The following is a 17,478-nucleotide window of genomic DNA, read 5'->3' on the forward strand; positions in this document are numbered from 1 at the left end:
GCCACCGTGAATTTCCAAGGTGAAAATATAAGGCAAATTTGAAGATATAGAATAAATGAAATTATTGTTAGAAGTTGGAACAGCTGAGTTAAAATATTGTTATGAAAACATGTCATAATATGTCAGCGCAGCTTAGTGTTCAGTGTTGTTCTGAGACATATGAAATAAGCTGTAATACGTACATATGGTGGGTGTATAATCATAATGTTGCGCCATTTGTTTTGCTGATATATTATATATGTATAGGGATTTTGATTCACACATGAAATATAACTTGTTAATGTCCTTGTATTGTCATATACTTCTCAGTTACGCATAGGTAAGTATGCCACCCATAATTTATAATATTTGAACCACAAACATGACATTCAAACTCTTATTTCAATCCTTAACATTTAACTAACCTCTCTTCACAGAAGAGAAGGCTTAATAAATGTCAGGCCCATGAGCGATGGGCCTTGATAAGATTATTTACAGAATCTCCACCATTGCCTCAAGGGGATATAATAAGTAAGATGTACGAGGCCATGTGCAGGCGATGACGGTAAGCATCTAACTAAGTCGCCGGCTGATCTAATTAAATGTGTCTGCAGTAAGGCGCTGAAGCATTTGGCCTGCAGTCCTTGGTGCGAAAGGTCTATATAAAGTACGAATATATTTCATGAAACTCATTCAGTTGATATACGTTCTTGGAGTACTATCTGTTGCTGTGTAGTTAAACTATACAATTAGAAATAGTAGTAGACTAAACAAATTAAATAAAATGCTTTTCTGAATTTGATTCAGTTGGAATATGCTCTTGAAATACTACAGTTGTTGCAAGTTAAACAGATTAAATATATTTCGCAACTTTTAGTCGGTATTATTGAAAATAGTTGTAGCAAATTAAACAGTTTACGATTAATAAAAGTTGCATTAAATAAAAGTAGTAGGGTCTATCAAGATGACTTCGCTTTTAATGCAGTTTATTTTTAATGTGATCATACTCACATACTTTACAGTGAATGGGCAAGGTAAATAAGTAAACTATTGATTAAAAGTTTCATTACCTTTAATTCGTTAGGTTGTAAATCAATATTTTAAATTATAATCACGTACTGCGTCCCCGCTAATCTCTGATCAGTAATTATTTTTTAGTAAACCTTTCCTTGATTTAAATATCCTGTGTTGCATTTTTTACTTCCACATTTTCATTTATTAATTTCAAAGTTCTTCAAATGTAATATGATAATAGTTTTCAATTAATTGTATAGGCATATTTACTCGTAAAATTGAAAATTGTAAAAACTGCCAATTGTATTAGAATAACAAAATATTAATTTTAATTTGTCTCTTTGATTACTTTAATGAAGTTTAAGAAATGAAAAATAAAGAAAGCCACACAAAACTATTTAAATTATTAAAAAGTTAACATTCTGCATCAAAAAAATAACATTTTACAATATAATGAGTATTTATAGTTAGTTCTGTTTTCCAGGTTGTGGCAATGCTCCAACCATTGAAAATGCTCAGATAGCAACGCATGCAGGCCCTCATGTCAGGTTAAAAAACAATTTTTTGATTGTGACTGGTTGTATTATTTGCACCAAGATATCTTGCTTTAACTATTTTAATTTGAAATTTGTGACGTTTTACTTAAAGTTATTTGATATTCTTCTGAGGTGTGATAAAACATTACCCTGTCCAAGTCGATTTTAAATGTGCTTCTTTGTGTAATATATCATGCTTTTAGATTACCTTTTAATTTAAAAAATAAAATTCACTTTAATAATACTTTATATTCTGTGGAAACATAAGCTTGGCCAAATTGTCTCGAATAAAAACAAACACCACCTATTTTGTATGAGTAAAACAATAAACTGTGTATAGTTTGTTTAAAGTGACATATACTTTATCGTGGCAACAGTTTTGTATTTATATTATTCATATTCACCTTATGTTGTAAAAATTTAATCATTTTTGTGTAAATGTTCATTTTTGTGTAAATGAAGTACATTAATAAAATGTTGATTTTTCTCAGGTATGAGTGCATTCGAGGGTATTATGTGATCAATGGTACAAACACATTGCATTGTATCAATAACTCATGGGTTGGCATTCACCTCACATGTCTACGTAAGTAAAATCAATTTTTTATCACATGGAATCGATGAGCACAGTTGATAAGCGATTCAGGGTGTTCATGTCTAAAATAACACCTTTGAGTGGTAAAGAAATTCTATTCTATATGGATGAGGTCCTACGGCGATACACACAAGGGTGCTTTGGATTTATGCCTGATTTCCCCATTGCCCCAACACTTAAGAGTGCTACTATACAGATTTTATCATTTGTCAAAGTCTGTCACTTTTCATGATAATGTTAGAACGCATATAAGGAAAATATGTTCCGTTGTTATTTTTTAATAACTTATTTTAGTTATTCTTTCTTCATAAGTGTTAATGCTTCCAACAGTTTCTGATCCATGGTGTGAAGCAGTAAACACTGAATGTTGACACCTTATTATTACTTTTAACATTGATACGTGGGTGCTGTATTTTTCTCCTTTTTATAATATGAACATCTGGTTACCAGATGTGTGATTATGACTATTTTATATCTGAGGAAAAAACACCTATTTTTGAGTAATGGGCCAGCTCTGACTTATATTGAACTGGTTTAGGAAATGGCATATTAAACACTTTCTGGAACGCCTCAGAATAGAACCTTATTTATATAGAATAAAATCTTTAAAAAAATTGCTAACACAAAAGTCCTTAGAATCATACTGATTAGGGAAATGGGCAAATTCTGGCCGATATCTCTAGTTTCTGGCCACGGCTTTTTAACATAGAGTATATAGTTATTGGTAAAACATGTTAGATGTACTAATGTACACATTATTTTTCCACAGAGGGTTGCCCAAGACCTGATCCTGTGCAGTTTGCTTCCATTGATTTCTACAGAGACATTGAAGATGTGACACTTAATGCTACAAGCTCTTTCAATGGAGTCAGGAAAAGCATGACCGCTTATTACAAGTGTAATGAAGGTAAGAAATTCATATTGCTTTTATTGAAGATTTTTTGTATGCGTCTGCATAGAAATTTAAATAGGTGAAACCCTGTATAGAAATTTAAATAGGTGAAGGCATATTTAACCTTTTTAAGCTTCATGGTCTAAAAGTTACCTATATGCTACACCTTTATAGGTTTTAGTGACTACTAGACTATTTTTTTTGAAAACAATTATGATTCGAAAATCTGGGTAATTGTACATGCAAAAAGAAATGCTCAAATTACCTTCTGCAATTCAGTAACACAGACAGTTGCATGTCATTGGCTAATTGGCCTATTTAAGTTGACTGCATGGCTGTTTCAATCTGTCATCACCTAGTTAGCATTGTCATGTTGATAGTTCTTTCTATGTATACAGAGGAATAGGTATAACTTTAGGAGCATCTGAGCCAGGGTGACATAATACTCCAACTATTGAAACATGGTTGTAAATGTATGATTATGAACAAGATTTTAGGTTTAAAATAGCTTTCCCCCCGATGTATGATGTCTATACAAACAAGCAAGCTAAAATATAGCATTTGCTACTTTAAAGTGTAACTCGATAGTGTGTTTTAGTAGTGTCACCCCAGATTTTATTGTAAGTTCAAAAACATGACGCGTATCTACAAAGCTTTGCTGATGTGATTTACTTAAACTTTGCAGGTTATGACATGAGAGGTCAACGTAGGTCAAGGTCATGCCAAACAGATTTTACATGGACCGAAGTTCTTTTCCAATGCCACATCAAATCATGTCCTGCCCCTCCTATGATAGACCATGGGATTATAACAGGGGATAGCTTTAGATATGAAAGCTGGGTGACTTATACATGTGATCCTGGTAAGTTTTTTTTCTATTATTTGTTGACAATGAAATTTATGACCAAATTGGGTTGTTCTCTGTTTTGGTATCATTGAAATTGATAAAACAAATCAGTAATTTTCCTGTTTTCTAAATGAGAAATGTTGATATAACTTTGAAGCTCCATCTACATTTTGTCCAATTCCCATAAATTTGTGGCAGAAAAGTTAAATTCTATACTATTATAGTACTATGCCCCAATACTTTGTCATATAACACATGTTATGAGCAGAGGTTAAAGGCATTTGTCATCGACTTTAAGTTCTGTTTTGCATGTTACTGGCTTTTTAGTTAAATTTTAATGTTTGCTTTATTTTTGAAGCCGTTTGGATAATTTTATTATTAAAAAAATTCATATTTATAAAATTGACCCTAAATGTATGAGTAACTTTAGGGTTAAAGTGACAATAATATACATTTACTATTTATCTACAGGTTATTACACAGATGGTAGTGGCAGACGTCCTGTGAATATTCAATGTATTGAAAGGAATGGAAACATGCAATGGCAAACACCACCACCTGTTTGTAAATGTAAGTAATTTGTGCCAACTGTGACCTAAATTCCAGGTTTATGCTGTACTATGCTGAAGTAGAATCTATTTAAATTAAAAAAAATTTTTTTTTAAACATTGATATTTTTACTGCTATAGGTATCAGATGTAAATTTAATGTAGATTTAACAATTTTTTGGCAGACAAATAGTCTTTAATCAGAACTGTGTTAATTTTTTTGCTTTGAGATAATTTCTCCGAAAATATGTTGTCTGGTAGCATAGCAGCAAATTGCTATAATGGTTGTGTAATTGTCATATTTATTATAATTATTTATGTTAATTGATCTATGCGGGCCGTATATTAGTTGCTAGTCCCCTATGAATTGTAGACTCCATATTTTAATAACTTTTCTGTTACTGTATCCATGTTTGAAGAGTGTTAATTAAGAGGAAGTGTATTGTACTGTAATGGTATAATCATCTAAAAATAAGCATTAAGAGCAGTTTTCTACTGTTTGATGTTATGCCAAGTATGAAAAGTAACAGAATATTTGTATGTAATCTTTTTCAGTAATGGAATAAAAAAAAATTAAATGCAGTTACCACTATTTGACATTATGTACAATAACAAAGGTAACAGAATATTTTTTCAGTAATCTGCAGTCCAAGAAATGCACTTGGAGTTGAACTTGGGCGTACCTGCATGAGTGCTTGTGAAACTGACAGCGATTGCTCTGTTCACTTAGAAAGCTGTATTTGTGACGGTCTATGTGGTTTCTCATGCATCAACCCAGGTTAGTTAAATGAATAGAACTTATTCTCATGTGGTAGGCAACAATCGTTCTAACGCAGGTGTTCCTTTCCACACATCTTGTGTCCCTTTAAAAGACCACTTATGTATTTTTATGGTTGATTTCCTTTTGATGGCCATTTTTTTATTTTATTTTCGAAACTTCCAAATTTTCTGGAGTATTTTCTAAATTTTTCTATTACACCACAGTCAAATGGCGTTTGTTGTTTTCGCCAAGTAAAACACAAAGAAGCACTTATTTGAAAAAAATTAATGTCCGAAATCTTCAAATTTTTAGTAGCATGTCCTAAACTTTTCCATTACGCTACAGTCACATGACGTTTGTTATTTTCACTAAGTAAAGTACAAAGCAGTTATTTGACATTCTTATCCCGCCATTATATAGCCTGAAGGCATGGTAGTCTAGCCACAAACATCCTATCTATTTAATGCATACCCACTTTAAATGTACTCCTTGTTGAATGTTTAAGGGTAACAAACAAAAACCAAATCCAAGAAATTGTGTTTCATGCATTATATTCTTTTCATTAAGAATTTATTTAGAATTCATGTAGATTGTAGAATCTGTGAATAGGAAACTAATGATGTCACTTTTTCAAAATTATGTATTTTGTAGCACCTTATTCTGGCTGGTATTTCATTACAAAAATCGTCTGACTTAATTAGCACTAGATTAGAATCAGATTCACAGCATTTATCACAGTTACTGAATATGTCTGGTTAGAGACTGTTATTTATTTATATGTTTTAATTCTAATATTTCAGATTCTATTTGTCAAATACCCGGACAACTGGCTAATGGAACAACCAGCTATTCAACAATCAACTATAACAGCACTGTTCTGTAAGTTATGGCTCTGCATTTATTTAAAATTCATTATATATATATTTCTGTATAATTTTTTTACTATTTAATTTTGTGCTAAATTGATTAAAGCTATCAACTTAGTTAAGGTGACATAAATGTAACACATTTATCCTCGCGTAGCAGAGAAACAGCTATCGTTAAGTCATAGGTTTTTTATTCTTACCAGCTAAAATCAAGTTACCACATGATATAAATCAAATAATACAAAATCAGAAATAAATAATTAATTTGTTAAGACTTTTCATGTCACCCTAAACACCCCTATTATTACCCCGTACTGCTAAGGTACGAATGCTTTCCTGGGTATGTGATGGCAAGCGGTGATGCCGTTCGTAAATGTCGATCAGATTCAGTGTGGAGTGGAGCAATGCCCACTTGTGTTCGTAAGTCATGTTTCTTTTTATTGCAGGCAACACCTATTGTGAAAAGTTTACAAATTAGTAACTTTATTTACATCAATTTTAAACAGTTTTCCTGTACAAAAATTATGCTTTAGAGATGTAGGCATATAGTTTTAATTTTTTTTTACATTAATTAAACATTAATTTTAATTTTTAAACATTTATTTTTTACAGGATTATTTTTCACTCTTTTTTTAGGTATTTTAAATATTTTTGTTGCTTAGGTGGTTGTGGACAGCCTGTTCCTTTGGAAAATGGAGGAATCCCTATTGGAGATGCAGTCGGATATTTGGTTAATGATGTGGTCAAATACACTTGCCCCGCTGGTATATAGCATGTGTTGCATCATTTATATTGTTATACAAATTAAACATTGAGTATATTCTCCGAAATTAATGTGCCAACTTTGGCCTAACTCACGACTTGCCCATTCTACATTAAACAATATAGCTATTCCACCAAATAAGTGTTCTACAACAGTTATTTAGTAATGGGCGAACTTTAGCCTTAATAGCATGCCTCTTGGTGTGCTCTGATATTAATTATTTAGTAGAAAAAAATATTACTTTTTCTTGAAAACTTTAAACCACTTTGTTAAACTCAGAAATCCGACAAATTCACCCACACAGTTTTAGTATTTACAAATACATTTCAAAGGTTTCAGTCCAACTGGTCCATCCAACATAGCAGTATGTGGTTCCAACTTCCAATGGACCACCCCTAACCTTAGGTGCGTGCAAGGCAACTGTGGTCCTCCAGAAGTGCCAGAACACGGCCACACTCAACAATCAAGTGACACTGGTGGCTCAAACCTTCTGTTTAACCAAACTGCATACTTTAGCTGTGATCCAGGTAACTATAAAAATAAAACACTGTTCCAATAGAATTAATGCTGCTGTCAATATAAATAACAATAGTCAATAGTATAATGGGGACACTGATATTAAAAAACCTGTTAAAATGTAAACTATTTGTCTATGTATTATATTATGCCTGGTTGCAACAACAGTAGAAAAGCAATCACCATCCAATATCAGTGTCACCATTATATTGTTACTTTAAATATTGATAGCAGCAATGGCAGCATTAATTCTATTCTAACACATGTTGTAATTCAAATCTTTAACCATTTCCTATTGTCCATAAAACAAATAGATTTATTTGTTTCTCATATGTCTAACAAATTAAAAAAATAACTTTCTAAACAAATTAAATTTTAAAATTTCATTTCCTTTAAAATCGTTAGTGCCAAGCAATGGTTTAACTTTATTGCCAGTTTACTGTTGACATTTTATGACCCTCGTAATGTTTTTGCTTCAGGTTATGTTTTGAATGGCACAGCAAATATTTCATGTACTTCCAACTCATTTGGTGTCCAGTTTCACCCTCCAAATCTTCCATTATGCGAGCGTAAGTTAGTTCAGCTTATAGACATGTATGTGTTCTGTGAGTGACTTATCTATGGTTGCCACTCTCATGCTAAAAATGTTGTGATACTGTAAGGTTTATGGGTCTATGGGAAAGACACTTAGTAATTACTGATTGTTTGTAGCCCCCTAAGTGCCAGGGTACCCTGCAATGTCTTAACTAAATTTCAGGCCTCATGATGTGTCATGCTGTAGAACCTTACCCACATAGATTAGAAATAAGAGAGAAATATCTTTTTTCAGGTGGTTGCACACAACCTTTGCCAGTTACATTAGAAGGAACAGAAGCAACAACTGATGCCGTGGGTTCAGGATTCGCTGTTGGTTCCATTGTAACTTACCAATGCAGCATCGGACATTACATACACGGTGCGGGTTCTAGACAATGCTCTGTGCATTTTAACTGGACAGAACCTGGATTCCTATGCTTGAAGATGTCATGTGATGTCCCAGTTGTTCCAGTTAATGGTTCAGTATCAGGAGCATCTTACTTGTTCAATGATAGTATACAATTTTCTTGCGACACCGGTAATTCTGATTTTCATTCAATTTAGTATAATTGTTTGCTACACGAGTGTACAAGAATTCTGAAAGAGATCTTTTGGCAATTTTTTGTTTTTAAATTGCAAGGTTTTGTTTAACATACAGTGCGACATCATGAGGGTATCCCGTTATGGGTATATGTAGATGTGTTCTTGTACATTTAGTGGTATACCCCAATGATTTTTTTATTTCTTTAAGTTACAGTTAAAAAATAGCTAGAAGATCTGTTCAAAATTATAACATGCCTGTCAGCAAGAGCATATATTAGCATAAAGTTATAAAAATTGAAACTTTCTCACAGGTTTTACAATGCAAGGTAGTGAAGGTGCAAACTGTGTATGGAACTCAACAGGTGTTATGTGGGATTCAAAAGCCCCTGTTTGTAATCGTAAGTTTTATCCTCTCTCTAATTTCGTTAGTTTTATTTCATTTTTTTTGTGAACTTTAAGAAGGAAAAAATGATTTTTAGGTGAAAATTTATAGTACCTTGTAAATAATTTTCAAAAACTGTTCTAAACTTTAAAAAAGTAAAATTTAAAGTGAAAATTTATAATAATAAAATTCTCAATAACAAGAAACCAAAAAATTCAATCTCGCACAAAATTGATTTATATTTCCACTCCACCACAGAAATAAAAAAGAGTAGAACGCGCAACTGCCCAAAACCATGATATATTCTTTTTTCTATTCACGTGACCGCCAACTCCGTCCCCATTTCGCTGGGTCTCCATTGTAAAAGATAGGCGCACAGTAATTTTAGGAGGTTTTAGGTGTTTATTTTAAAAACTACACTAACTATTCCAGTTTATTAGGCCAGTTTAGTATTTGGTAGGTTAACGCTTACACTTTAGCGCTTGTTTAGGAAAATTAATTATTTTATAAATTTAATTAAAAACGTTCAGACAAACGGTTTGTTAGAAATATATATATATTTGGAAATAGTTATTTTTCTCCATAAACTTAAATTAAGTCAAAAAACGAAGAAAAACTACATAAAACAATGGCTTCCATTGACTACTATAGTAAACGGGAACGAGTCGTGAAACAGAGAGAGTGTATCATGCTCTCTCCTTTACCCACATTAGAGATGCGCGTTCTATTCTTTTTTATTTCTGTGGTTTCCACCTATAACCACAAAAGGAAAATGTAAAACCGCAATGTCATTGTGTAGACTGTACGCCATGCTTGTAGCTACAGCTACTCTGTTGATTAATTTCTGTTTACTTGCCCACGGCACCTGTGGTTATTGATTACCAATGTTTCAAAGCAATCACAACAACTCTAATGATAAACAGTGTACTTGATTGCTCCAACTTGCAAAACAACTTTAAATGATTAAAACACGACACACATTGTATTGAATAAATAGTATTTGGTAATTGTCTATAAAATTGTATATATTTTGGTATGGTATATAAAAAGTTTAAACATTTAGGGACTTTTTTAAAATTTAATCTGTAACGTTAGTATAACATGTAATCAACAATATACTTGTCTTTACAGCATAACGCTTTATGTTGTACATTGTATTTTACTCTAATAATGATTATATAGGCAGGACCATAGCAAAGTTCAAATAGTTAAATTTTACTACCGCAACATTGCTTGTCCAACATAAGCCTATTATTTTACTAAATCATTTCATATAATTGACATGCCTTTATATTACACAGTACATATACCTACTGTATATCTCAGTTCAAATATATTGTATTGATTGATAGGTTTATGTACCCCTTCAGAGTTTGTATTTTACTACTACTATATTGTTTTCCCAACATAATCCTAACCAACTACATGATCTCAACATAATTTGCAGGTCTTTTATATTTCACATTACTGACTGTATATCTCGTACAGTTCAAATTCCAATATATATAGGTTTGTATTTCATTACCTCTCAATGCAGGCTGTGTTTGAATCATTGTTATAAATAGTCTCCTTGCAGCTGTGGCGTGTTCACCTCCCATGCCCCCTGTCAATGGCAGTGTAGAAAATGGAGAAGAATTCATCTACCTTGATGAAGTCACTTATTCCTGCGACTTTGGTTTCGAACTTGTAGAGGAAGAACCTGTTACAAGGACCTGCCTGGCAAATGGTACTTGGGGAGATACACCAGTTTGTGAAGGTATTATTGCAATATATATTTTTCATACCTTGCTATCCAGATATAGTAATACTTGGTTATTTTTTATTCAAACAGTTTAAAATATATATAAATACCAAATAAATAATATAAGTGTGATGTCATTCGCAAGGCACTTCCATGTCTATACTTTTCTCTTGTCCTAATGTTTAATACACCATCAATGAGCCTCAAAAGTTACTTTAATTGATATGGTTTGCAATTAACTCTTTTCTAAGACTATTTATGATATTGCCATTTAAAAATTCACTTAAAATCATATTGCATGGACATTATGTGATGAAAAATGCAAAATTTAATATAACATGTTTATTGTGTTAACCAAGTCACATCTGCCTGTAACTCTTAACACTTGAGGAGCCAAAATGGTTTATATTACATGATGTTCAGTAGCAGAAATAACACATATGATTACCATTGAAAAATTTCATTTAAATTTATATATCATTGCAATTATGATATAAACTGCACTTGTAAATGACTATCCACCAGTTCAACTTATCATAAAGTCAACTCTATCACATATTGCCTTAAGTAGTTTACTTAACTTGCCAAACTGGTTTCACTCAAATTTGACCTTAACCCAGTCCTATCTTTTGCTTACGGCTAACATCATCAATTTGAATATGGAGACTTTAGGTTAAATTACTAAACTAAGAGAATCATATATTTCTTAAATACTATGACAAAAATATTTGCTTAAGTTATGTTTACCATTGTCATACTGACTTTTTTATTTTGCCGTTTATTTGTTTTTTATCAATTAAACAATCTTTGTTATTAAAAACGATTGAAAAATGCTTGATTTTTGAATTCCGAGCATTTTTTCTGAATTCTGATACACATTTTTTTCCAGTTGTTTATGATTGCAACTTTGACGATCCCACTTTACCTACATGTGGATATGTCAATCAAGGTTGGACAAGACAAAGTGCTATTGTTAATGGAACAGGTAACATTATTACATCATAAACAAAATAAATAGAAAATATTAGGCCCTTTTTCTGTAAGAAGTGCGACCATGAAAACTCACTGTTTTGTTTATGAAAAATAAAAAATGCCATTTTTTCTTTGTTATACAGAAATTTATCTTTTGTAGCGCTAATATCATTGTTAATAGTTTTACATACATGAAGTCTCATCCTATGACAGACACACCATGCTACAATAAAGCTTATGTTTATTATTTACCAAAAAAGCAGTTCAAAATTGAAAGTACATTATTGGTATTCAATTAATTAAAATGAATCCGTGAATTAATATTCTATTTAAATAAGATACTAGTAGTGTCATTTTAGGCAAGAAATATATTCTAACAGAATAAAGTTCAAAAGGCTTGTCTTATACTGTTAAAGTTGTATATATAATAAGTTTAAGTTCTGACAATTTTGTTCAAATTTTCAGAACAAAGCTTTGTGATTGGTATTGCTGCTTTCAGTAATGCTATTATGACATCACAAGCATACGGTCCAACCAATGAGAGCGCTTGTTTATCGTTTAAATATCGACAATCAAACAATATGGTTGGAGGGGAGAGCATTAAGTTAATGCTTAAAGCGATGGTATTAAAGTAAGTATTTCTGTAATGGTTGAACTGTATGCTACTTTCATAGGAATACTTTTTTCCATTTTTTGGTTTAGTTAAAAAAAAAAAGCTATTCGAATACAAAGTAATTGTATTATTGCAAATATTGTTTGTAACCCATATAACCATGGATGAATAGTCATACGAGAAAGGGGGGAAATTTAAATATAATAGCAAATCGATTGGATTCTTTGCAATCTGGGTTTAACCTGTCTTTCAACTACATTCTAATAAACTTAAAATCTTTTTTTTATTTCAAAACGTCTGAAATATCCCTGCAAACATTATTTTCTGCCATTCAGGCATATATGTTGTGTCAATGTTGTTTTAGCAAATACAGTGCATCATTTCGCCTATATTTGCCATGTAATTGCTTTATTTAAATTTTGTATTCACTTTTAGGTTTTTTTTAAGTTCTTATTTAGGTTAAAAATATTTTTTTCTACTTTAAGTTCGACACAAAGTGAGTTGTGGGGAAGCTCAATCTTTCCAATGGAATGGAAGGAAGTCTTCGTTACCATTCAACCTGTGGATGTCAAGTCTAAATGGTCGTTCGAATACTCTGGTTCAGGATATTCACTTTTAGATGATATCTACCTTGACAAAAGTGGTGAATGCGGTAAGTAGTAAACAATAAACATGTTATTACATTTTATAATTTAAAATTATAGTTTATAGATTGTTTCCAGATTTTAAAACATATATATATATATGTATAAAAACTCCAGGTTTTACTTTTGTTAGTTTTTTTTTATATTATTTTTAACATATGGTTTTGTAACATAATTCCAATGTGTTTAAATATATTTCATTGTTTTTTGTTGCAGCTTTATATAAAGAATTATATAGTTCCACCATAGCTTGTTTTATACATTATGCTTAAAATTTGCCAATTAAATCATTGCTTTTAACCTCACGGTTTGAGTTCTATTTGCTGTGTGTGGTTTTACCCATTTTATATTCATTCATACCCATTTAAACAACACACTTGCATAAGCTGCATATACAATTTTATTTTAAATGAAAGTCTTGCTTTATATTTTTACAAAGTAAATCTTTGAAATTTCTGCTAAGAATTTGAAATTAAATCAAGTATTATTTCTTTATGGGCTTATAGGCCGTTTCAGCCTAAATCCCAGGTCCTCTGACAGGCCTGGCCCCATCATATGACTTCACCCATACAGTATAGGGATATTTATTCTTATACGAAAAATTTCAAACCCTTTTTAACATGCTTCTCAATAATTGATATCATTACTCACATTTGAGCATGCACCATTACCATTCAGACTTCCCCACTGAACCTACAACCACTATGTTAGCAACTGAACCAACAACAACTCAATGTAAGTTTGCACCCCATGTTTGATAACCAGAAAAATGGTGCAATGGGTGAAATAATGCAAGAATACAAAAGTTCTGCAAAAGTGATGTGCAGGTGCATGGTGTTCTAACATGATCTAACAATACTGCTTGCAAAGGTGTCTGTATTTTGAAAAATCAGTTTTTTTTAATACTAGTGTGCTATATATATAGACCATACCCCATTTTATTACCTGTGTGATTTATGCTCCAAATTAATATTACCAAATTACTTATTCTATGTCTATTTATACCAAGACTTTTGCATTCCCTGCATACCCATGTTAGGTGCCTATGACTTACAGTAAAACCATTACAGTAAAGGGTTTTGTTAAAATGTATTATATGCACGGTTGGATTTTGATATAAATTGAGTTTACCAAAATGCTATTCTAGTAGTTGTAACACAAAACCCATATTGCAATAAATTGCTTTATTATCTGAATTAACTTATAGATCCAGAAGTAGGTCTTGGAAATCGAGCCTGAATTTATAAATAAATATAATATAGAAGTATTACACTAACTGACTAAATATATTGCATTTGCATACTTTATAGTTCAAGCTCGCTGTCGGTGCTTACCATGCATGTGTCACTAACAGGCTGTTAAAAACTGGTTTTACAGCGAGCATAAGCAATAGGTATATACTGTTTAATTTATATGAATACGTAATAGTTAAGTTCAAAATTTATTGCTTTGGTGTGCAGTGCATGTTTGTATATATATACACCAATAGGTAATCACCTAAACCCTCAAAAATTGGTTAAAATAGTCCATTTTTGTAACAAAAATTATATTTTTTTACCTGTGTGTTACTGTGCTATTTTTCATATATTTAGAACTGTTTTATTTGGTAACTTATCTTAACCAGTATTTGTAACTAAAAAACTATATAAAAAAATTAAGTTAAATTGTAACAAGATGTTCGAATAATATTTGTGTCGCAATTTCCCATATCCTGATTTAACTTAAACTTGGTTTTGTAAAAAAATGTGTTTGTAAGTTTTTGCTCTTTTGATGGTCTGTTTTTACTTTGTATGTGAGTGTGACTACAAAATATAACATTATTTACCTCTTCGTTAGCGATAAAAATAATATTAATTAAAACAACATGGAGTTTTTTGCCAAGCTTTTATCTGACACTTTTCCCAAAGCACTGTACTTTTTACCCTTATCATTTTTACCGACTGTCATTTTGCAGCTAATTTTCTTTCTTTGTGGTTTTATTCAATTTGGTATTCACTATTGTATTCGAGGAGATAAATAAAGCTTAAGTTGTTAAATAAACAAATAAAATATAACCTTTTTTTCTTTATTTTTTTTTACTTTTTTTATCAAATTATTTATTTTTAAAGCTGAAGTTGCAATTGAACCAACGACTGCCATGCCCAGAGTGGTTCAAACCACTGCAGGAGCTGCACAGCTTCGTCTATCATCTCTTGCAGCTCTTATTTGCTTTATCTGTCTCCTAATGAAGATGTAATACAAAACATGAACACCTAGCAACAGGAATTAAGATAAAACAATATACTGTATACAATAAGTACATTTTTTCGCTTTGCTGTTTATCAAGCCTTGCTGTTGAATATAATACTCATACTATTTCTATACCCATGGTGTACAGAGAATAGTTTTCAGGTATATAGTTTGTAGCCTCTATGCCTTACTTTTAAATGAGATTTTGGTTATCATTGGTTGCACTGTTTATCCTGAAATAAACTTATTTTTCTGGAACAAAGGGCGTTTAATTTTTTGCAGATTAAAACTTCAAATGGATTAGTTAAAACTGGAAATAAAACAGCAAGTTTTCATTGTTTAAATATTTAAAAGGGCGGTTGGTTTCATGAGGTACCAACAAAGTCGCGTACTTCGTATAATTCATAAGATTGTGGTATACTACTCAGCCACAGTGTGTGTTGTGTATATAAGAGATAAATGTCAGATGTCGTCAAATTATCAGCCATATTAAAAGAAATTAAAAAATCCACAAAAAATAATCACCTACAAAGTAACATATACTTAACTGGTAAGCTGGCGCGAGGTGTTTAAAGACCGGTGTTATAACCACTGTCGTTTTCCGGCCATGCGAGGATAAAGTAAGTTACATTCATTCATTTATTCATTCATACTAGCCTAACTATGAAAAGAAAAGAGAATGAAAACATGACCTACCTTATTCCACCAGACTATGCGTAGTGTGTTTTTTATAACATTAACAAATCGAACGATATGCACACACTAATAAATGCACCAAAAGTTTAACAACGCAAAAAAATTACACTACGTTAAACCGCTATGCATCTAAATTCCACGCTTGATTACACGCCGCTGTTTCGCAATTCTGGTGGAATGCGTGGTATATTTTACAGTGGTGAGGTGAAACTTGCAGGTATTTTTCCGCTTTGTGGTACCCACGCGTTTCGCCGTAGGCCATTCTCCATTTACGCCTACATATCACATGATCAGCTGTTCATAAAGACGTTTTGCTTTCACGTGGTTTGTATAATAACGTAAAAAGGAATCATCAATCATGAGTTGTCGGCGTCACACGTTCTCAAGAGAAAAGCTCGGTTTTGTTCTGTCTCAAACCGTATTGTTACACCGCTTTTGTTTTCATTGCCTCGCCTTACGCAATCTTTTTTGTCCAGCATACGACTCAACGTATTGAATAGTAACCATGGCGAGGATGACAGTGGATGTAGTAACTTAATACGACTCCGCGGCCTATATAAGAAGGCACCTATATGCACTAGGGTCATTCTAGCGTCGGGTCGCGCACGAGAACAGCCGAAATAAAACAGCTGATATTTTAATTCAGCATTGAGCAGCAGGCTTACAGTAGTGATATGACTCCGTGTATTAAGAGACTACTAAATAAAACGATAAATTGGAATAAAAGCACTATCTTATTCCAACCTATATGTTTGTATATAAAATGTTATACACCAGTTAAGCGGTATGAGGGTAATCGCTAACTTTTGATAGCAATGGAAACATCGCATTTCAACGGACCAAGAACTGCGCTTAGCAACACACGTTTCAATGAGGCTCGCTTATACGCCTGAAAAATGTAATTGTAATCAACGAAACACATTCGCCGCTGCAAACAGAGCCAAATTAATTGAACAATCGAATGGAACGGCAAGTAGACATCCATGGTCCACTATGAGTATGTTTCAGTGGGCCATATGAACCAGCAGCAAGCATACTAGGTTTTAGTCGCAGTATTCGATAGTTGAAGTTATTGTTAGGACGAACATAAAGTTTGGCCAGATTACATAACACACTTATGTGTTTTTTCTGTTACAATAGAGAAAGTTAGAACGATATGGGGGAGACGGGAGGTAACCCAACGGCAGTCGTTGTGGGTAAAAAGTTTGCAAAACTTACTGGACTTTTTGTTTCAGCAGAAAATATAGAAAGAAAGAACAACAGTGCAGATATAGTACTGTGGGGTAAAGTGAATTCCGTTAGCATATAGAATATCACATATATTTCCTAATCGTGTTTTGAACTAATAACAACGCTCTTACAATAGTGAGAATACAGGTATAGTAGGGTGGGGGGAGAAGGGATGCTTTTTATTCTATCTTTTCGTTCCTAGATTTGCTTTGTTTACTAGCAAATCTATTCTATTTGCTAGTAAACAAAGAACATTTGAAGAATTATAAAACCGTATCCTCGCGACCCCCATAGACCATTGTTAAATGTTTAAAACACGAATGTTTAAAAAACGGAATATGATATTGATAATGCTTTAAAATATACTTTCAGGCGAAATCAGCATGAGCTCACGTCTGTGTTATACACATGTTCATGTACATTACATAGGAACAAGGTTTATGGAGTTTTTGGCATTGGAAAACCGTTAAGAGACCCGTAAAGCGTTTCAAATTTTGAATAAATGAGTGACTGAGATAAATCCTCTACTCTAAATC

The 17,478-nt window shown here is 32.2% G+C and overlaps 1 protein-coding gene across 2 annotated transcripts; it reads left to right on the plus strand.

The window, feature by feature from the left end:
* The first annotated feature begins 687 nt into the window (after positions 1–687).
* Positions 688–15,278, plus strand: LOC149734028 (complement component receptor 1-like protein). 2 transcript variants are annotated; one of them, XM_089880400.1, is made up of 20 exons: positions 690–1,013; positions 1,478–1,541; positions 2,021–2,115; positions 2,894–3,031; positions 3,702–3,878; positions 4,335–4,433; positions 5,049–5,189; positions 5,972–6,050; positions 6,360–6,457; positions 6,700–6,801; positions 7,133–7,327; positions 7,796–7,885; positions 8,146–8,430; positions 8,747–8,833; positions 10,394–10,573; positions 11,448–11,543; positions 11,996–12,161; positions 12,629–12,795; positions 13,466–13,522; positions 14,896–15,278. In XM_089880400.1, the coding sequence occupies exons 1-20, from the start codon at positions 944–946 to the stop codon at positions 15,021–15,023; spliced, it is 2,514 nt and encodes an 837-aa protein (XP_089736526.1). In that variant the 5' UTR covers positions 690–943; the 3' UTR covers positions 15,024–15,278. The 2 variants fall into 2 exon arrangements, with proteins under 2 accessions (XP_089736527.1, XP_089736526.1); XM_089880401.1 differs by lacking the exon at positions 13,466–13,522 and having other exon boundaries at positions 688–1,013.
* The last annotated feature ends 2,200 nt before the right edge of the window (positions 15,279–17,478 follow it).

This window comes from Ciona robusta, chromosome 7, assembly GCF_009617815.1.
Source record: "Ciona robusta chromosome 7, ASM961781v2".
Classification (NCBI taxonomy): domain Eukaryota; kingdom Metazoa; phylum Chordata; class Ascidiacea; order Phlebobranchia; family Cionidae; genus Ciona; species Ciona robusta.

Bases quoted from the DNA above. Each gene is read 5' to 3' on its own strand.
- LOC149734028 (XM_089880400.1), top strand. From the start codon at position 944: ATGACTTCGCTTTTAATGCAGTTTATTTTTAATGTGATCATACTCACA. The intron at 1,014-1,477 runs GTAAATAAGTAA...TCTGTTTTCCAG, and splicing joins CTTTACAGTGAATGGGCAAG to GTTGTGGCAATGCTCCAACC. The intron at 7,328-7,795 runs GTAACTATAAAA...TTTTTGCTTCAG, and splicing joins ATACTTTAGCTGTGATCCAG to GTTATGTTTTGAATGGCACA.